This window comes from Dreissena polymorpha, chromosome 9 (genome assembly GCF_020536995.1).
Source record: "Dreissena polymorpha isolate Duluth1 chromosome 9, UMN_Dpol_1.0, whole genome shotgun sequence".
Lineage (NCBI taxonomy): Eukaryota > Metazoa > Mollusca > Bivalvia > Myida > Dreissenidae > Dreissena > Dreissena polymorpha.
In genome coordinates, this window is record NC_068363.1 from 101,986,096 (window position 1) to 102,009,202 (window position 23,107).

Below are 23,107 nucleotides of genomic sequence, written 5' to 3' on the forward strand. Positions count from 1 at the left end.
GATGTTAAAACAAAGGTATCTTCTGCCAGTTTTGATAATTTTTACAGTGCTTTGTGATATAGTTAGTGCAATGATGACTGAAGTATTATCTTGTTTATTGACACCTGATCCTGTTAACAGTTCAAAACTGTTCAACAGGTGTTAGCTAATTTCTGGTGGAATGTAACCTGTTGACATGATTATGATTGGCTGTCTTTGATATGTGATTTATGGGTCGTAATCACTCTATAATTGTTGAAGGATTAAAACAGTATCAACAGCTGATAATTTTATGTGTTCACATTAACATACTGAATAATTTTGATGGTAATCTCCGTTCATTTACAAATTTTACAAAAACTATAATTGATTATGTTTTAACAAATAATTAAAATGTGTAAACACATGAATAACTAGTAATAATAATCTAAATGAAACACTTTATATGTTTTTATCTTAACATGTGTGCATGTTTACACTGTATGTACAGCTAATTACCCAAAGATTTTGCGAGGGACTCATAAATTATTGCCTGTTGCATCCATCAGCACAACGAACATTTAAATCTAAATCAGCATCAAATAGAAAGTCTTCATGTTTAAGAAATAGCAATACACGCATGTGATTGTGATTTTATTTTATCATATTGCTATGTTATCTTTTGTAGGTCGCTGTGTAGCTTTGTTAGTCTTTCTGTTTAAATCTGTTAAGGTCAATACATGTCTTTGCAAAAATTATTGATTATGTCTCAACACATATGTTTGAAAACTAGTCATATTCTTAATGAAACAGTTTATATTAGCCTGGCTGTGTGAAAAGGGATTTAGTGCATGTGTGTAAAATGTGTTTAAACGAAAAAATATCATGAAAGCAAAGTGTCGTCCCAGATTAGTGTGTGCAGTGTGCGTGATCAGGGATGACACTTTTCACTATCTTTTGTTTAAAGGTATTCTCTTCTTAGCAAGAATCTGTTTAAGTGGAAAGTGTTGTCCCTGATAATCATGTGCAGACTGCACACGCTAATCTCAAATATTTTCATCTAAACAAGTATGTGCCTTTAAACCGTTAAAATTGTTGCCGTTGCATCCATGGCATCAATGGCAAAATAAAAATTACAAATGATATAGATCATAGGTATGTTTCTGAGTTTGAAATGCATTACTCTCTAGCTTTTAACATAAACAACATTGAGAAAACATTAGAACATCAAACATTATGTAATATTTCCGCACAAACAATGGGGTGCTGTTGTACTAGTAAATAGATATTGGTTACGCAGTGCTTTTTATACCTATGGACCTTTATCGGTTAATGAGTAGAATGGAATTCCTCACATTTACCTCTTGCTGGTCTGACATTATTCCTGATAGATCCCTTCTATAATCCGCAATTCTCTTTAATTTGCCACGCATGAAATCTCCATGCAAAGTCCTGAAGCTGTCAGAACTGATATGTCTGCCAATATTTATTTAGATGGTGTTGTGCCATTATTTGATGTCCTTAATTGGTAATAAGTTTTTTTACATAATGTTTGGTTACATTCCACTTAAAGATGCTAGTTCCTTTCTTTTCCAGGCTAAAGGTATGAACTTTCATATGTACTTAGACTGCCTGTCTTCTACTTTCTCTGAAAAAGGTCAGTTAATTTGCTGGTACACAAGGAATCATATGTTTACCCAATACCACTTATATAAGTATTTAAATTAGACGCATTTATGGTCCCTAATAGAATGTTACATTTAATTAAAGACCTTTCTTACTTATAGATTCAAGATTTAAATGCTTCATTTCCAACCCTTAGATACTGATGAGCAGCAGACAGCAATAAAACCTGAACAGACTTCAAGTCACCCACAGGCTGTTCTGGTTTTATGCTGTTTGCACATATCAATTTTCATTTTGCTTCTGAATGGGGCAGGGTTAACTGAAAGGAAAATAATTGATGCTTAGAGGTATTTGCAATGGACTGTTGATAAAAGCTTCTTTTTTAAACTTATAAGAAATTCTGTCTTTATTATTTACAGATTGTTAAAAGGAACAGCAAGAGCCCCAAAAACTGACTTGATCAGAATATATTAACACTTTCAGTGCTGGAACCGAATTTTAAAGGCCTCTCATCAGGATCCAAACTTTTTGCTATTCTGATAGTATTCTTTGGAAAAAAAATTGAAATAAATGCTAATTTTAGAAATTCAGCAGACCACATTTTAGCAGATAACAAATTTCCCAGCATGCAAAGGATTAACTGTCACTCTATAGTGTTCTTCTGCCTTTATTACTTTTATTTAGAAAATTTATGCTGTAAAATAGCATTGTTTAAAAAAACTGCCCTAAAACATTGGAGCTAATGAGCTCAATAACAATACAATTATTTGTACTCTGTTTTGGATATCATAAAGGCCAGCACAACATGCAGTAAAAAGAATAAGGCTGGTATTCCATCTATCCGCATCCGTATCATTAAATGGATGCTATATTCCATTTATCCGCATACTTGGAACGTATCTTTTTTTTTGGGGGGGGTGGGGGGGGGGGGGGGAATATATGGATGAAACTGAAATTATAATTGAGATAATTATTATGAAGGGCAAGCGTGAATTTAAGTAGATATAAGGTACAAATCATCATTCTGTCTGTTAAATAAATAAAATGGTAAAAACCTGAAACATCTTCTTCTAGTGTCTTGGCTATGCTTTTCGAAACATTTGAAGTTAAATCAGAGTCCTGATATGCAGAACTGCGTTGTTGTATAATTCCGGGTAATTTTTCACGAATTCAATTAGGTTTTCATGTGATTTTTTAGATGACAGCTTCCCTCATCGTGCTAAATGCCGTCCGTATCTTGTCCGCATCCGCATTACAATGCTCACTTGAACGTTCTTTTGCGGTCGGTTATTGCGCGTGCGGATATGCGGATGCGAAGAATGGAATAAGCGCAGTGCATTTCTACTGGTTCTATTTTTTGCGGATATGCAGATGCGGATACGGACAGATGGAATAGTAGCCTAAGTGTGTTCAAATGTTCATAATTATTATTTTTAACCTTTCTGCCAAATGCATTCAGCTTGCTAAATGCTGCAACCCTGTACTTGCATATGTTTTATTTAAAATAAACATTCTATGTTGTAAAATATGTAGGCGTTACCAAACTATTACAACTTGAGATAGTTTGTAATCATCTAATAAACAATTTCAATGAGATAACTCTTCCTTGACTTAAACAGTCACTGAAATTATTATGTATTAATATTGGTTTCATCAACATTTTCATAGTACATATTGTTATATTAAAAATATAGATATCAAATCAGTGAAGTTGTTTTGCGTTCATGCAAAGTTCATCCAATTTCGTAAACACGAGTCATTCTGTTTATTAAGTTCAGTATATGAAGCTATTCAGTTCATGTGATAATTAAAAATATATTTGTCATGTGAATTATGTATGTGTCTAGCCACATGCAATTCTCCCATTCAGATTGGCTCGGTCAATTTCACTAAGGAAATGAACACGGTGACAGTAAAGAATGGTTACTGGTTCACATATGAGACAATATACATGCAAATACTGAAATAAACTGGGAAGAGGACTGCATACAGCAGTTGCCTGGAAAGTCTCTGCCTGTGTTCCGGTATGTTCCTCTGATAATTCCTGTCTCAGCCATAGCTTTTTATGTCCCCCACTATAGTAGTGGGGGACATATTGTTTTTGCCCTGTCTGTCTGTTGGTCCGTTGGTCTGTTGGTCTGTTTGCGCCAACTTTAACATTTTGCAATAACTTTTGCTACATTGAAGATAGCAACTTCATATTTGGCATGCATGTGTATCTCATGAAGCTGCACATTTTGAGTGGTGAAAGGTCAAGGTCATCCTTCAAGGTCAGAGGTCAAATATATGTGGCCAAAATCGCTCATTTTATGAATACTTTTGCAATATTGAAGATAGCAACTTGATATTTGGCATGCATGTGTATCTCATGAAGCTGCACATTTTGAGTGGTGAAAGGTCAAGGTCAAGGTCATCCTTCAAGGTCAGAGGTCAAATATATGTGGCCAAAATCGCTTATTTTATGAATACTTTTGCAATATTAAAGATAGCAACTTGATATTTGGCATGCATGTGCATCTCATGGAGCTGCACATTTTGAGTGGTGAAAGGTCAAGGTCAAGGTCATCCTTCAAGGTCAGAGGTCAAATATATGTGGCCGAAATCGCTTATTTTATGAATACTTTTGCAATATTGAAGATAGCAACTTGATATTTGGCATGCATGTGTATCTCATGGAGCTGCACATTTTGAGTGGTGAAAGGTCAAGGTCAAGGTCATCCTTCACAAGGTCAAGGTCATCCTACAAGGTCAAACGTCATATAGGGGGACATTGTGTTTCACAAACACATCTTGTTCATATATTGAAAGATTTTAAAGTAGCTTTGCACAAATGTAAACTATCATAAAACACATGTTAAACCCATCTCTGCCAACCTCAAAGGTCAAGGTCATATTTGGATGTCAAAGGTTGAATATGACCATAAAACTGCTTGCCCGGACTGTAGAATTTTCATTTAACCCATTTATGCCTAGCGTCTAGAAAAATGGCCTTGGTAAACAGGGTAGACCCAGATGAGACGCCGCATCATGCAGCGTCTCATCAGGGTCTGCGCTGTTTGCTTAAAGGAATTTCTATAAGAAATATTCTAAATATAGAAATAAATATACTAGACATCCCTACTTTTGGAAATAAATTGATCCAATTTAGAAGGATGGGAGAGTCCACTAGGCATAACTGGGTTAGCATGCAAAAAAACTACCATCAGAAGACAGTGTTTCTCGAGCATCACCCCATCTCCCTTCCTCAAAGGTTTAGGCCTTACTTAGTGGTCAAAAGTCCAAGTGTTCCTTTCTTTGATATAAATACAATTTTTACACAAAATTGGAATGTAGGGGCTTAAGTCCACCAAGGACATGTCTTCAAGATTTCATTTGACAACCAGTCAACACGTGGGTAAAAAACATAAACAGTGAAGTGATGTGTGCGCATTGAACGTTACTATTATTTAATCGAACAACTCATGGACATGTGAGTTCAAATATAAACTAAATGTAGCATGTACATAATATATTCTAAAAATGGGGGACAAGTGGAAATAAATTTCTACGAATTATGAAAAATTAATTTTTCAATTAGTCACTAACTTATGTTGTATGATACTTAGAAACCATGTAACAGTACCATCATAAGTTTTCGGACATTAAAAAAAAAGGTGTCCGAAAATTTAAATACGTAAAATATTCCAAAATAACAGGTGTCCAAAAATTTAGAGACAAAAATTAAGTGTCCGAAAATTATAATTATATTTAAATAAAATCAATAAATCAATGCACAATAGTGTTTCTACTTTGAATTTAATTCAACTTCAAAGCTTTACTAACTCTTGCCTGAAATGATACAGCACAAAAACGTAAAAACATTAAACATACTGCTTCCGTAATGTTGGGTGAAACGATTGTTTGCTACCAATATACCTGGTTATTTACCCAATTACACAAATGTTATTGTCCATTGCCCTCAGGCATGCCTCTCCCAGGTTTTATTACCTTAATGCGTTTGTAAAAGACCATGATCGAAGTGTTACAAGATAAGCAAAAACATTGCCTAAATCTGTTTAAATAACGCTATAAAATGTACTGTCCGAAAATTTAGAGTCATTAATGATAGACAAAAAAGGCGCATGTCACAAAAAATAATTATTTTTGCCAAAAAAGGGGGTTTCTGAAAACATAGTGTCTGAAAACTTAGTAAGTACAGTAATTTGTCTATAAATTGGTAGCGATGATTGACCATGTCATGCACCATAGCATGAAAGTGTGACAAAATCAATAGTTTTTAATAAGATGAGAACAACATGAGTTGGCTAGAAAGTGTTATTATATGCTGTTGAGATTGGTGATGGTATGTTTGGGCCTACTGGAGCATCAATTTAAAGTTTTAGTAAATTATAGAAAAAGCAGAGCGGACAAATCTTCTAACATTTGTATGTCTGGATGTATTAAATGTTTTATTTTGGTTCATCATAGTTGACTGAATGCTTGCATAGATTTTGGTTCATTTGAGTTTACTGAATGCTTACATAGATTTTGGTTCATTTGAGTTGACTGAATGCTTGCATAGAATTTGGTTCATTTGAGTTTACTGAATGCTTGCACAGATTTTGGTTCATTTGAGCTTTTACTAAATGCTTGCATAGATTTTGGTTCATTTGAGTTTACTGAATGCTTGCATAGATTTTGGTTCATTTGAGTTTACTGAATGCTTGCATATATTTTGGTTCATTTGAATTTTTACTGAATGCTTGCATAGATTTTGGTTCATTTGAGTTTACTGAATGCTTGCAAAGATTTTGGTTCATTTGAGTTGACTGAATGCTTGCATTGATTTTGGTTCATTATATCCCCATTACCATTGGTAATGGGGGCTATATAGGAGTCATTTTGTGGTCTGTCCGTCGGTTGGTCGGTCTGTCGGTCTGTTCCAAAATTTCATCCAATCTTCACCAAACTTGGTCAGAAATTGTATCTAGATGATGTGTCAAGTTTGAATATGGGTCATGCCAGGTCAAAAACTAGGTCACAGGGTCACATAGTGTGTTTTAAACTGAAAGTTTGTCCGGACCATAACTATGTCATTTATTGTTTGATTTTAAAATGACTTGGTAAATTTGTTCACCATCATGGGTTGGTGTGTCGAGTGAAAAAAGTACGTCGATATCTCAAAGGCCAAGGTCACACTTGGAATTCAAAGGTCAAATGCTTGTCTGGGTCATAACTTTGTCGTTTTTTGTGAGATTTTAAAATCATTTGGCAAATTTGTTCACCATCATTGGACTGTGTGTCGCGCGAAAGAATTACATCAATATCTCCAAGGTCAAGGTCACACTTTGAGTTCAACGATCATAAATGAGCTTGTACGGGCCATAACTTTGTCATTCATTTTAAGATTTTAAAATCATTTGGCAGATTTGTTCACCATCGTTGGACAGTGTGTTGCGCTAAAGAATTACGTCGATATCTCCAAGGTCAAGGTCACACTTAAAGTTCAAAGGTCAAAAATGGCCATAAATAAGCTTGTCCGGGCCATAACTATGTTGTTCATTGTGAAAATTTAAAAATCATTTGGCACATTTGTTCACCATCATTGGACGGTGTGTCGCGCGAAAGAATTACGTCAATATCTCCAAGGTCATGGTCACACGTTGAGTTCAAAGGTCAAAAATGGTCATAAATGAGCTTGTCCAGGCCATAACTATGTCGTTCCTTGTGAGATTGAAAAATCATTTGGCACCAGGGATCATATTTTTTTCGGTTTTGTCGGTCCTAGACCGATTGGGGTCATGAAAGACCGATTAAAAATCCCAAACAGTCGGTCTGATTCTGTTTGCTATTAAAATTCCCATGTCGATTACACAGTGTACATGCTAATACACCCTTATGACATTCTTATCTCGATTAGGTGTGATAAACCATTCTCTGCAGTCTCTAAACCGGTCAGGACCGGTTTATTGCACGTCAGACCTAGAATCAAAAACTTGTGAACAGCGGATTAAAGACGCATCCGAAAAGACGCGTCTGAATGCACGCGCTGTAACTAAACAAAACATGCCGATACATTTTCCACCAGCGTAATAATCCGGTAATATAATTATGAATGAAAGTCGCGGATCTGATCGACAGAACAGCCAAAAGTTATTTTTATGGGCGGAACTTCACATAAAATAATACACAAGAAAAATAATATACATTGAATAAATCTTTAGTAAAACCGTGTTAGAATCGAAATAATTCGTGTACTTTATACTTTGTTGTTAAATAACACACGACCGGAAAATTAGACGCGTGGTTTCAAATGCTTCGCTCTCGTGATTAAATCCCTACGCATCTAAACTATCGGACGTGGGTTATTTGACAACAAATTATTTATTAATTATTTGGTTTGTTGTTGTCAGTAGCCAACCTACGCACAGACATTTGTTTAAGTGCATGTTTGTAAGATTTTATCTCATCGAGTCGACAACAATTTAAAACATCGGTATAGACTTACACAGATAAATAATATTGACAACGATGAAAAAAGTCTGATAAAACAGCACACGAAACAACAATGAAATACCAAATGATAAAACCCGTTGAGAAAACTCGTTCCGTTAAAAAAAGCGCCAAAGGGAGTTTTACTTGTACATGTATTATACCACCGTCATGAATGGCAAAATCAATGGTATATATTTTAACGTAATTTGTCATGATTTCGGATACACATTTTCGGATACTTTTCCCCATTTATATCCGGACCAATTGATGTTGCGGGAAAATATGATCCCTGTTTGGCACATATGTTCACCGTCATTGGATGGTGTGTTGCCCAAAAGAATTACGTTGATATCTCCAAGGTCAATGTCACACTTTGAGTTCAAAGGTCAAAATGGCAATAAATGATCTTGTTTGGGCCATAACCATGTCATTCATTGTGAGATTTTAAAATGACTCTGTACATTTATTTTGTTCATAGTCATAGGACGGCTTTTCAAGTGAAAGAATTCAAGAGTTCAAAAGTCAAAATGACTATAAATGATAATGGCATAATAATTCTTAAAAATCGCCATAAATTAGATTCTCTTGTTTTGTGAAAACAGCATGCAAAATAGTCTGTGTCAATGCAGCACGAGGGGGTATATGTCATGTCTGTGACAAAGCTCTAGTTTGAGTTGACTGAATGCTTGCATAAATTTTGATTCATTTTAGTTGACTGAATGATTGCAGAGATTTTCTCTCTTCAGAGTTGACTATTATGCTTGCATAGATTTTGGTTCATTTGAGTTGACTGAATGCTTGCATAGATTTTGATTCATTTTAGTTGACTGAATGATTGCAGAGATTTTCTCTCTTCTGAGTTGACTATTATGCTTGCATAGATTTTGGTTCATTTGAGTTGACTGAATGCTTGCATAGATTTTGGTTAATATTTGTTGACTGAATGCTTGCATAGACGATTGTTAATTTGAGTTACTGAATGCTTGCTAAGATTTTGCTTCATCTGGTTTGACAGATTGCTTGCAGAGACAGTGAGTGCTGAATCTGAGTTGCCTGAATGCTTTCAAAGATGTTGATTCAACTTAGTTAACTGAATGATAGCACATTAGTTAACCAATTTATGCCTAGTGTCTAGAAAAAACGCCCTTGACAAACAGCGTAGACCCCAATGAGACGCCACATGATGTGGCATCTTATAAAGGGTCTGCGCTGTTCGCTTAAAGGAATTTCTGTAAGAAATATTCTAAATATAGAGATAAATATACTAGACATCCCTAATTTAGGAAATTAATTTATCAATTCGGAAGGATGGAAGGGTCCACTCGGCATAAATGGGTTAATCTTATTTGACTGATCACAAGCACAGAATTTTGTTCATCTAAGTTGACTGAATGTGTGCAAAGATTTTCAGTCATCTGAGTTGACTAAATGCATGGATATATTTTGGTTTACCTGAGTTTTCGGAAACTTGCACAATCCTTTAAACATTAGTAAGATGACCCTGCTATTTATAATCGCATTGTGTACATACTAATATTATGAGATATTCGAGATATTCAGATAATTCTCATGGACCTGTTATAAGGTTTGAAAATCCAGCTGCAGATTTTGATAGAATTTGTTGTTCATCTACATCTCCCCCATGCAGTTCACATACATTTATTGCATATTAGCTGCCAGTTGAATTATCGAAAAAAAACATACATTGTAACACATTTATCAATTACCTTTACTAAAAGGGTTGTAACCAATGGCTGAGTTATTGTAAGTTTACATTTACCAGGGTCTAGATGGCATTAAGTTCTTCTTGGACTGATTCCCAAGCTATAAAACATGTCATAAAATGTCCTTTTTTATTGCGCCACTTCTTTATTTATTGCTCTCTTAACAAGATCTTTTCTTCTTGTTAAAACTGGCATGCACTCTTGTGGAACAATGCCTGATGAAAACCATTCAATTATCATTTAGATTTTTACTAGTTTGTTTCTTTTCTGATGCCCTTTTTTTACCATTAAAGTGTGTGTGTGCATTAATTCTATGGTTGTAGTGAACTACCCAGCTAGCACGTAGCATTCAAATAACGTTACGCATAAGTTCTAATTAGGTGATGATCACACAGAACGTTCCCAGAACGTTTTCAGAACGCTGTAACAAAATCAAACTGTCAGTATTCGTAACTTATTTTAGTTATATGAAATATATATTATGAAAGTCACATTTGAACAGTATATTTTTACGATCCTAGGATGTACTGGTGGACTTTAAAAGTGTAACGTTCCTGTAACGCTCTTACAACGTTTTTGTCGGAACGTTATCGGGAAACCAAATTTCAAAGTTACATTCCAAACGTTCGCAGAACGTTATAAGAACTTTTAAAAATCACACAATATAAACATGTACATTAAATTGTTATATGTTTTCATAAAGAATTTGACGTTTTTTGTTGTGTTTTTTTTACAAAATACGTTTATAGGTAGATTTGCATTTTGACCCGTTTGTGTATCTTCGAATGTGTGCAAGCGCGATTCTCTTGTTATCTAATCCAGCATGTTTATGGTGTACTTAATAAATAACATGTATTGTTTATGAGTTTATTATACATCCATAATAAATATATTATCAGGCAAATAAGGCAACTTGATAGTGCGCGTGTATGTGGTGAGCGCTAGCAATAGACTGAGTAAACTGCGGAGGCGTGTATGTATATACTACCAGAGCGGCACGGTGTATGACTCATGCATTCAATTTAAGGCCTATACTGTTACACAGCAGATCTCCCGTGTGCGCGACACTCGATTCCTTTGTTCACTGCCCTACTCAGTGCTTGCTTATTGGATTTTCTAACTTTGGTGTTGTTGTTAACCTTTTTGTTCATTAATAAGAGAAGTTGGAACCTACAATCGACGATAATCAACAGTTTGCGAGGTAGGTTTTTATTGTTATTTCAATTTGTAATATTAAAATTGATATCATTATTCACTTGCTTTAAATTCAAATTCGGAATGATGGGGAAACTCGTGCCATGGAGACTTCGTACCACATTTAAATATACTAACGTTCACTTAGTCATTTTTGTTAGCAATTTGTTGTTGGCAACATTCTTGAAAACACATGTAATAATGTACACTTCAACACCGTTATTTCGAACAACGATAATCCGAATTCACCGTTAATTGAAAAAGGAATAAAATTAAAAAAATTATCTTAACCTAAAATATTAGATCTGAATTTATTAAGTTCTAAAATTGAAATATATAATTATGTACAAAGTAGTTTATGAAAAGTGTTTGTTGGTCATGACATGATTAAAATATTGATCTTATAGGTTTATTTCAAATTAAGTTATGAATTAATACAGTCATAAAATACATTATTAAATTTAAAGATGTTGTAACGCTTGATTATTTTACCATGTATGAAAATTTGGTTTCATTTATGTGTATGTTCAAGATGACGCATATATGTGTGTGTTATTCATGCGGTACATGTATGCCTTGTCATTTTTTCTCCGTTTTATGTAAAACAAAGAACAGTTGGTCATTCTGATGTTTTTTGTACTTTCAGGAAAACTGGGAAGAAACCCGAACCGATCCGGATTCAAGACAAAAAAAGAACAAGCATGCGATGATATATATTTGTATTAATTACATTCATGCAATAAACTTGTGTTTAATAAAGATGTGTTGGTTTTCAACCTCAATATGACAATTAGATTTAGGTTTGTTTTAGGTTAGATGATAACATTATATTGTAACGTTTTGGGAACGTTAAGCGAACCATACATTTTAATGTCGAGAATGTTGCTGTGCAACGTTTCTGGAACGTTCGGGCTAACGTTAGGATAACGTTCTAAGAACGTTTTTGTGCTAGCTGGGTATGGATGGGTGTCCAGTTCATTATCATCATATCAAAAAAATGTGTTGCATTTCTGATTGATTTTACTATAATACTGTTGAAAACAGCAAACAAACCTCAACAAACATTTATTACTGGTTTACCTCATTGTCAATAAATAGCAAATTATATGACGATTTGTAAGTTATTAATAATTTAAAGACTTTATTATCAAATAAGTTGTCAAAGGGTGCTTTGTTTTCTAGTGGGATTTGTTTTTCGCTCTAAACAGATAACATTGAATAAGTTTTCAAGCAGATGGGTTTCAAGATTCTGGTGTTTTTCCTGTAAGCATCTGTTTTATTTCCAGTTATGTAAAATGTAAGTGAAATTGTCTGCTATCGGGCCTGTATAAACATTGGGATTTTAGAGACACTTACAGACATTGTAAACGATTTCTTAGGATATCTTGGAAGTGAAGTGCAGAACTTTTGTTGCTCAAGTGGTGCAAGAATCTTCTATTTATTTAGTTTAGAATAAAGTTACAGGTAATACTATGTAGACATTTGAGCAAAATTAATTGAAATAGTTATCTATCTACATCCTGAGTTCATTTTTATGAACATATTTTTGCTCCTGTGACAGTCAGAATATTTCATGGCAAAAGTTTATGCAGAGTAATATATGACAATAAATAATGATTCCTAGACTGAACAGATCAGAAATCAGTTTAGCTGCGCTCTGCAAAAAGGTGGTTAAATGCATGTGCAGTCCCAGATTAATCTGCTCAGTCTGCGCAGGCTAATCAGGGACAACACTTTGTGCTTTAACTTTTTTTTTTTGCTAAGATGAGACTTGATTTAAATTTAAATATAAAAACGGAAAGTGTCCTCCCTGATTAGCGGACTGCACAGGCTTATCTGGGACGACACTTTATGCACATGCATTAAACTCCCTTTTCACAGAGCATGGCTCGTATAGTTTTTTAGAATCATTATATGACATCAAAGGGTATGAGTATAAAACAGTCATAATTATGTGATATTTTAAGCATCTACAACAGAACATTTTCACAAAGCCTGTCCGCTTATCGCTGTAGTTGGTAACCCTAGGCAAGCCAGGACAAGCGAGCTTGGTCGATTGTCACCACAGCAGACACTGGTGTTTCCTTTGGGTTTTCTGCTTGCTTCCCCACAGCACAAGACTTTAACAATATTGAATATCTTTCAGTGAACATGAATGCGCTGGATATTGCAGCTATAATTTAAAATTGTGTCCCAACTTTTGTGATTCCTGTAACTTGGTAAGGTAGGAGTACTTTGACTTACTCTTGGTCCTCACAGGCTTGAAAGGACCTTAAAAAATTGAAGTACATACAGTACAGCCAACGAGGAACAAACATAATCCTCGGTTATGCCACGGACAAAATCTTAGTACTCGGCGGCCACATCGTGTAATCACGCGTATCGCCGAGGCACTCAGCATCGATCCGCACAACGACACTGAGTCTGTATTATCCTTGTGTGCTTTCGCGAAATAAATCCGTCGCATACATACGCGGCGGATCGAGTGAAAAGATATCCATCTACATGTACATATGTGTAGTGTAGAAACCTAGATTTGCGCTTGTTTCATAATTATTATTTTCACGTTTTAATAAGCGATCTGACACCTAATGCGCTTTAACAAATTATTGTTGAATTAATTACGCACAACTGTAAATGTTTCGTTGGATTCTCAAATTATCATTATTAAATTTGTAATCCGAAACACACTTCCGAATTTTAATGCTAACGCGACCTTTGGCAAATTCTAGCGTCTAAAACAAAGTGCTAAAATATCCTTTGTCTCCTATCCTAATATCCTAAAAAGCGAGAAAATCATGCAAACATGTTTAACGCCCTTTGGAAAGTGTGGGTGTATTTTGTGTAGTATAAATACATGAACATCACGTCAGGCGTAAATCGCGTGTTCAGTGGAGAAATAAAACGCCCCGATTAGACGTTATTATCCCCCGCCAGAGGTGGAGGGATATTGTTTTGGCGTTGTCCGTCCGGCCGGCCGGCACTTTTGTGTCCAGAGCCATATCTTGGAAGTGCTTTGGCGGATTTCATTGAAACTTCGTATGAATATATATATATGCATAAGAGGATGATGCACGCCAAATGGCATTGTACACCATCTGTTAAAAACATAGTTATGGCCCTTTGTATCTTGAAAAAATGCTTTTTATGCCCCCCTTCGAAGAAGAGGGGGTATATTGCTTTGCTCATGTCGGTCGGTCTGTCGGTCTGTCCACCAGGTGGTTGTCATACGATAACTCAAGAATGCTTGGGCCTAGGATCATGAAACTTCATAGGTACATTGATCATGACTCGCAGATGACCCCTATTGATTTTCAGGTCACTAGTTACTATAGGCACTTTTGTGTCCGGAGCCATATCTTGGAAGTGCTTTGGCAGATTTCATTGAAACTTAGTATGAGTATATATATGCATAAGAGGATGATGCATGCCACATGGCATTGTACACCATCTGTTATAAAACAGAGTAATGGCCCTTTGTATCTTGAAAAAATGCTTTTTACTATAGGCACTTTTGTGTCCGGAGCCATATCTTGGAAGTGCTTTGGCGGATTTCATTGAAACTTGGTATGAGTATATATATGCATAAGAGGATGATGCACGCCAAATGGCATTGTATACCATCTGTTAAAAACAGAGTTATGGCCCTTTGTATCTTGAAAAAATGCTTTTTACTATAGGCACTTTTGTGTCCGGAGCCATATCTTGGAAGCGCTTTGGCAGATTTCATTGAAACTTGCTACGAGTATATATCCCCCGCCAGAGGCAGAGGGATATTGGTTTGGCGTTGTCCGGCTGTCCGTCCGTCTGTCCGTCACTTTTGTGTCCAGAGCCATATCTTGGAAGTGCTTTTGCGGTTTTCATTGAAACTTGGTATGAGTATATATATTGATAATAGGATGATGCACGCCAAATGGAATGTACACCATCTGATAATAACAGAGTTATGGCCTTTGTATCTTCAAAAAAATGCTTTTTTAGTGTCAAATAGAACACTTTTGTATATAGGCGGGGGATATCAATTCAACGAATTTGCTTGTTTCATCATCTCTTTAAATAGTAACAATTGCCAAAATGTATTTGATACTTAAGAAATATGGAGAATGTTTGCGTATCGTAAATATTTACCAGCATTTGCTTTAAAACTGGAATATACGGGATTATCAGGTAATTAGTAGCGATATTAACTGTAAAATATGAACAAAATATAACGAGTTTATATATGCATATTCAAACAATAGTTATAATATGCTGATAATTAACAAAACAACCAATACGTCTTCACCGTCTTGATTATTGATGTGGCTTCAAACTGCTAATTTTTTCAGCTAAAATATAAAAGCAAAAACAACATGCAATTAATGCTAAATCCACCATATGCTAGAGCCTTGACCACTTGTATGTGCGAAAACATAATTATGTGACCTTGTTTATGTGTGAAATACATACACTACGGGCGGGAAACAAACTTAATTGGCCAGACACATTAACTATGCTTACATGTATATGCTAATACAATCCGCGCACAATAAATTTATTATGATTTTAAATATTATTATAACTGTTCTTTTAAAATTTGTCAACTACATGTAACTAATTATTTCACAAAGATTTTTTATTTTATGATGCGCATCGACTGGGCATCATGTCGCGGATCGCGGCATGCCTCGGCGGACAGATGCGAAGCTTCGCGGCGAAATGCGACTTTCCGCCGCATACTGACGCGGCTTCAACGGCTTACGTAGCATCGACTTGTTTTGCTTTGCCGCCGCGGATCGTGAAAGATGTTTGTTCCGCGTTGGCTGTACTGTACACATACAGTTTCACACTCAACCTTAATTAACACTTATACTCCTCCAGAGACGGATTGGTGACACTCCCACCTGTGAAATGTAAATTGTACATGTCCTGTTAATAATTTTTATAATTGAGTCGCGTTCTGAGAAAAGTGGGCATAATGAATGTGCGTAAAGTGTTGTCCTAGATAAGCCTGTGCAATCTGCATAGGCTTATCAGGGACAACACTTTCGGCTTTATGACATTTTTCGTTAGCAAAAATCCAATAGAGGGGGGAAGTGTTATCCCTGATAAGCCTGTGCTTATCACTTTACACTCATGCATTATCCCAGTTTTCTCAGAACGCGACTCAATTAATCAGCACAACTAGGTAGTATTTAATGAGTCCATTAAGATTTTGGGATTTGTTGAGACAGATAAGAGTGAAATTAATCTTTAAATACTGATTTTGAAATTTAAGCATTTTGTGTATGCTTTTAGTTTTATTAGCTCACCTGAGACCAAGAGCACAAGGTGAGCTACTGTGAACACTCTATGTTTGGCGACCTGTGTGTATTGTGAGCTACTGTGAACACTCTATGTTTGGCGACCTGTGTGTATTGACGGCTTTTAAGTCAGATATCACTCAAGAGGCCTTATTAGTAAGCCAATCTTTATGGAACTTGGTCAAAATGTTTTTTTTTAACAATATGAAGACCATTATAGAATCTTGGTTACTTGTGTCCAAAAATTAATTCACTGGGTCAAATATTTATAAAAAAATGTTTCCATTGTAGAGGACATATTGATTACTCATTTGCAATGAAACTCATTCAAATCTGTGTCAATAGTGTGAAAAAAAATCACACAAGAAGTCAAAAGTTCAAAAGATTACAAAACTTTGGTACAGCAAGGCGTTGAGGCGACATTTTAATTGTAATCACAATATAACTAGATCAAAATGTTTATCCTGATAGTTTCTTGTCCGAGTTTGAATGTGGATCAAGTGACTCAGTCTCGGTTAAACTCGGTCAGATTGTTTATCTGGACACTTTAACCCTTTCCCACTCAGAAGCAAAGTGAAAATGGCTTTGTGCAAACAGCATAAAACCAGAACAGCCTGCGAGTAACTCGCAGTCTGTTCAGGTTTTATGCTGTTTGCTGCTCATCAGTATCTAAGGGTTGGAAATGAAGCCATAAAAATGTGAATCTTAAGTGAGAAAAGTCTTACATTAAATTAAACTTCTTAAGGGACTACTAATGCCTCAAAATAAGTATCTAAGTGGGAAAGGGTTAAAGGTCATGTTTGAATCTGGGTCAAAAACTATGTCAGCAGACGGGTGAAGTCAGGTGAGCGCTTTAGGGCCATGATGGCCCTTTTGTACAATTACTTGCATAATGCAAATATTTCAAATTTTGCACTGATAGTAGATAAATATGTTCTGCACCAATTAACAATAATAACAAGAGATTGCCAAGCAATATTGTACCCTACTGGTGAAACTCCACCATTGTTTTCTTGACCTAAAAACAAAATGAAATGACGTGCATAATCTCCATATTGCCATCTATCCATGTTTCAAGTTTCATGAAAAAATATGAAGAACTTTTAAAGTTATCGCAGGATCCAGAAAAGTGTGACGGACTGACAGACAGACTGACAGACTGAGCGCAAACCATAAGTCCCCTCTGGTTTCACCAGTAGGGGACAAAAATGAGTAAACCAATGAAGCATCATAAACCATATGAGAGAATTCACAGGAGTCACTGACATATTCTTAACGGAAACTTAGATTTTCTGTACACCACAGCTTGGCATCTGGAATCCAAGTTTCTTAAACAACAACTTTGTATAAACAAATGTTTCTTTATTATAATTGTTATTCTTGGTTGCCACATTTATAAACAAGTCTGTTACATCATAAAGTGAAACTTTGTCAGAAAGTTAGTCTTTTCAATATCAAGGCGGAGTTTATATCTGGGTCACTTGCGTCCAAAAGTTAGGTACCCAGGTCAAATATTAGAAAAACCTTTTAACCTCTTTAGAGGCCACATTTATAACTAAATCTTTATGGTCAGAATTTCTATCTAAAAAATATCTACTCCCCTGTGAATTCAATGGATTGCTAATGGTCCATCATGGCCCTTTTAATTGTTTATGTGAAGATCTGGGGTTTACCAAGAATACTCTTTCCCATCTAGTTTGTTTAAGGATCACTCACTGTTCATTCAAAATCCCAAACATCACCGCATGCGTGATTTTAAATGACAAACAAACCCATCTATTGAAATATTTCAATATTGTTGGCTTATATAGCAAGCTAATTTAAATATGATTGACAGATGTGGACACATCAACTGAATTTGAATTCAATTGAATATCAATAAAAGCCATATATTTGAGATTTCTACTTAACTCTTTATGTGCTGGAACCGAATTTTGAAGGCCTTTGCAAACAGTTTGGATCCAGATGAGACACCACAGAACGTGGCGTCTCATCAGGATCCAAACTGTTTGCTATTCTGATAGTATTCTTTGAAAAAAAATCGAAGAAAATGCTCATTTTACTAATTCAGAAGACGAAATTTTAGCAGACAACAAATTTCCCAGCATGCAAAGGGTTAAAATTTATCAAGAGCATAAATGGACTTGAAGACAAACTGAAATATACTCCCTTTCCATAAATTGGTTAATAAATTATTTAAATGAAGGTTAAATTAAGAAAATCTAAACTGCAGTGTTGTGCTTTAATGAATTGAATCTATAGAAAATGTACACAAATGAGTTGAAACCCTTAAAAGAATACCATTTAATGAGGAAATAGGAACCACTGATATTCAAAATAGCAGATGCAATTTCTGATAATGATTTACAATCTTAGAGATGGCATTTACTCTATGTCTGTGAACTCTTTATGAAAGTAATAAAGTACTTATACCATCCAAGTTCTTTCTAGCATTTAGATTTAATAACTGTTATGGTATGCGCCCCCCCCCCCCTTCTGTATAGTTGTTTTTACTCTTGTTTCTTGGTACATAATCATGTGATACATATAATTGCCATATGAATTATTTCAGTGCAATATGCAAAGGGAAGTAACTGGACATATGCTTCTTTTAGTTTCATAAGTGTTAATGTTCATGATTGTATTCACCTTTTTGATCACCTGAGCAAAATGTGCTTATGCTTATTGTTAGCTATTGTGAGGCGTCATTGGTCAACAATTTTCTTTAAAATGCACATACATTAAGTCCTGTTTTCACAGATCAAAGCGCAAATTATGTTTGCTAGACTGGTGACCAGGCCAGTCAAGTGATCATGTCTTGTATTCCATCACATTTTCAATTTTCAGAGAATGTCGAGGTCCTGTGCAAGTGCATAGCAGCAGGATTCTTCTCAAATGCAGCCCGCTTCCATCCGAGTGGAGCCTACAGCACTATCCGGGATGACCACCCCCTGCATATACATCCAACCTCTGTGCTCTTTACTGAACAACCACCTAAATGGTGAGCTCATTGCTGTGTTTATTTCATATAGAGTAGAACTGTAATTATACTGCATCAAACTACATGGAATTTTTAGAAAGGGTACCAGTATATTGTACATGTAGTCACCTTATTATGTTGGTTTGTCATTACACTTTAAATGCTTAAAAGTTTTTGTAGAAAGCTAATTCTTTACTTCTTAAGCAAATAAACAGAAACATCAAATATGTCATCACTATAAAGTGAATATGTGCAAGCATTTTTTTATCCTTAGTTATCACTGTATTATCGAATTGTTTACGCTTTAACAAAGCTAAGAAAGCAAGTGATGGGGGTATTTTATGCGTAGTCAATGTATATCTGTGACAAAACTCAACTCTATAATTATTTGTTTTTGGTTTAACTTGTATATACTGACCCCTTCAAATACTATAAGCACATTTTCATGAAAATAACATTATTGTATTTCACTGTTTTCTTCAAGTACATGTATGCTATCCACATGTCAGGGTGGTGTTCAATGAAGTGGTGCAGACAACAAAGGACTTTATGCGAGACGTGACCGTCATCAACCCAGACTGGCTGTGCGAACTTGCTCCAGAATTCTACCAGTTCGGAACGGTATAAAAATCAACCATATATATACTTGAATTATAGTTTCCTCTTGTAACACTTAAATCATTTAGAACTTTTGCATAGGTCACAGGAGGTGGTAGAACCAAGGTTTTAGAAACATTTGGGCCATGGTCTCTGAAAAAGGGGTTAAATGCATGAGCATAAAGTGTCCTCCCAGGTTAGCCTGTGCAGGCTTTTCAGAGACAACACTTTCCGCTTTGATGATATTTTTCGTTCCAAGAAAGTCTCTTCTTAGCAAACAACAAGTTTAGGCGGAAAGTGTCGTCCCTGATTTAATCTGGGACAACAATTTACGCACATGCATAATTCAACCCCCTTTTCATAGAGTGCAGCTAAATTCATTTTCATACTCTTGACTGAGGCAATTAATGACGTCATTTTGGAAACTTGAGGTAAATTGTTGACTGTTAATGAAACCTTAAGACTTTACCCAACCCATATCCTTCATGAAACATTTGGTGTCCATAATTATCTGCTTTGAATTAGCATGACATGTGAACTTTCAAAACTAGCAGAAACCAGCTAATTTAAACTACTAAGCTTACTTAAATTCTAATTAAATTGTAGATAAGAACGATAAAAAACCTTTTATGAATAAATAAAACTCAGAAACAAACATAATTTTATTACTAAAACCTCCAAATAGAAAACAAAATTGTTACAAAAGCTAAATTTCACCTAGACCAAGACCTAGATTATTATAAGCAAGATAAAAACATATTTCAAGTAATGAAAACACAGAGAGCTTCACAACTTAAAGCTTTCTTTAGCTTTTGTGTTTTCTCCCTTTATTCATTGATTGAAGTTAAATTTGCTCGGCATGATATATCTTTAAACATGTTTTGAAAAGAAAAAATCTATTTGGGATCGTCTTGTCACTTCCCAAATTTCAGGTCTTTAATAATTTAGTAGCTGTCCATGTTTGTTTGCTGGTATTTTAGTAGTCATGACTGTGACCCCTTAGGGATCATATGAGTTTATTTCATGTGTGTTAAGTGTTGGTTGCAGATTAGCCTGCGCATTGTGCACAGGCTTATCAGCCCATGCTAAAGACGTCGCACCTCAGACATGACCTATACAATTTGCTGAGGTCTAATATTATTCTCGAAACTGTCAGACCTTGATTGTGTCAGACAAAAAAAACACTACACAAATGTGCTTTATTTAATGATGAAAATGAAACTAGCAATATGTAATAAAAATACATATTGTTTTATGTTTATTTTACTTTGATAGATTGTGTTATTTCAAAACAGATTTTAGATATAAGTCAGAAATAGCTATTTTTTTCGGTTGATTTTACAAACAAGTGCGATTATTACAAGCAGTGAAATAATGCCCCTTGTTTCGTGACATAGGTGACACAACAAGTTTTTGATTGGTTGCAATGACTTTTACTGGTTTAATTCCTTGCAATGATTGTAAATGGTAAGCGGGGAACCAGACAACCATTGCCTGTTGCGTGTCAAGATTTGATGCGAAGTGAGCTGTACAAGCGGCTGTTAAAATGATCAAATTCCTTTTTGTGTTTTTTTTAATCATAAAGCTTTCTTCACTTTTAATTGAAAGACGTGTTTCCATACATTTCAATAGAACTGGTTTAGATTTAATTGTTATGTTTTTGTATTAAAAAAAAATAAAAAATGTAAACGTCATAATAATATAAATAAACTATATAATAAAAGGTATTTTCTCTTGTTTGGTTAAGAAGAACAAGGTCTGGTAAAGTTTTAAAGTTATAGGACCTGTCTTTCGCATCGGTTTATAATTAGGCTAATCAAGGATGATGCTTTCTGTTATGAATTTTTTGTTAAAAGAAAGTCTATTCTTAGGTGCATTATTAAAAAGCTCAGTATTTCCAAGTCCATCTGTCTTTCAGGAGCGAGAAGTGGCAGCAGCAAAGCGGTCAAAACTCGCAGTGGACAGCTGAAGTAGAGAGCGGACGAGTTACACTAGTGGACAGATGAAAGACAGAGCGGACTGAGTTACAGTGTTATGTGGTTTGACAGTTATAGCAAGACAACACATACCTAACACTGAAATTGATGCATGAATATGTACTGTTAAAAGTAAATATGAGCCACACTATGAAAAAAAACCCAGCTTAACCCTTTGCATGCTGGGAAATTTGTCGTCTGCTAAAATGTCTTCTGCAGAATTTTTAAAATTAGCATTTTCTTCGATTTTTTTCAAAGAATACTATCAGAGTAGCAAACTGTTTTGATCCTGATGAGACGCCACGTTCTGTGGCGTCTCATCTGGATCCAAACTGTTTGCAAAGGCCTTCAAAATTCGGTTCCCGCACTGAAAGGGTTAAAGTAATGTCTTAGATTAGTAAGTGCAGTCTATACATGCTTATTAGGGAGGACACTTTCGTTTCTATGGAATTTATGTTTAAAGTAAATCTCTTAAAAAATGAAAATATAGTTTAGGCGAAGTGTTGCCACTGATTAGACTGAGCGGAATGTGCTTCAGTAAACAGTTCAGTTAACATTTTCTGAATGAAAGATGATGAGTTCTGATCTAAAGAGTAAATGTCCTTATGATTGACATATATAAAACATATGAACCTCCAATAAGCATGAAATAACTAGAGATATTTTTCTAATATATGAAATTTATCTTAGGAGTCATGTAGATTTTGGCGGAGACTTTCTTATTATGATCGCTAGTGGCTGATACGGCTGGTGATTATTTGAATGATTGAAGGTGAACATGAACATTCTTTAAGCAACTCTGTTATTTCCAAATATAGGGCCAAGCCCTACTGTCTGTGCTCTAGTATCAAATGTACGGTAATTAATTGAATATAACACTTATAAGACGAATATTGTTTGTGATTTTATTTACAATTAGTGGTTATTAATGAATGATGTTGAATACTTTGTTTAAAAACAGATGTCTAGATTAAACAGTATTTTCCAACTTTGAACTTGGGAGTATATTGTTTGAACCAGTCTTGCCCGCCTGTGGTTGGGTCAATAGTTCAGAGTTTAAGGTCTCATGGGCTGGTGACATAAAAACTGTTTTCTACATTGACCAGTTTGTTTCTGCAGGATATCAATTTGACCTACTGTCTACCATTCAAGTCTGAAGGATATTCTTGCAGAAAGGAAAAAGCCTTTCAATTTTGAGGACAACCAATATCGAAACCAAGGTCACAGTGGCTAGTGACATGAAAGTGGTGTCCATACAATGTCTGAAGAACTCTTAATTTGGTATTAAACAAAAAT

The 23,107-nt window shown here is 35.2% G+C and overlaps 1 protein-coding gene across 1 annotated transcript; it reads left to right on the plus strand.

The window, feature by feature from the left end:
* Positions 1–193: 193 nt before the first annotated feature.
* On the plus strand, positions 194–22,806 carry LOC127844381 (probable ATP-dependent RNA helicase DHX35). Its single transcript, XM_052374528.1, has 4 exons — positions 194–306; positions 19,106–19,259; positions 19,748–19,859; positions 21,754–22,806. Exons 1-4 carry the CDS (start codon positions 210–212, stop codon positions 21,802–21,804), a joined length of 414 nt encoding a protein of 137 aa, XP_052230488.1. The 5' UTR covers positions 194–209; the 3' UTR covers positions 21,805–22,806.
* The last annotated feature ends 301 nt before the right edge of the window (positions 22,807–23,107 follow it).

Excerpts from the sequence above, each read along its gene's own strand:
- LOC127844381 (XM_052374528.1), top strand. The coding sequence starts at position 210 with ATGGGTCGTAATCACTCTATAATTGTTGAAGGATTAAAACAGTATCAA. Across the intron at positions 307-19,105 it reads CATACTGAATAATTTTGATG|AGAATGTCGAGGTCCTGTGC; the intron begins GTAATCTCCGTT and ends TTCAATTTTCAG. Across the intron at positions 19,260-19,747 it reads ACTGAACAACCACCTAAATG|GGTGGTGTTCAATGAAGTGG; the intron begins GTGAGCTCATTG and ends TCCACATGTCAG.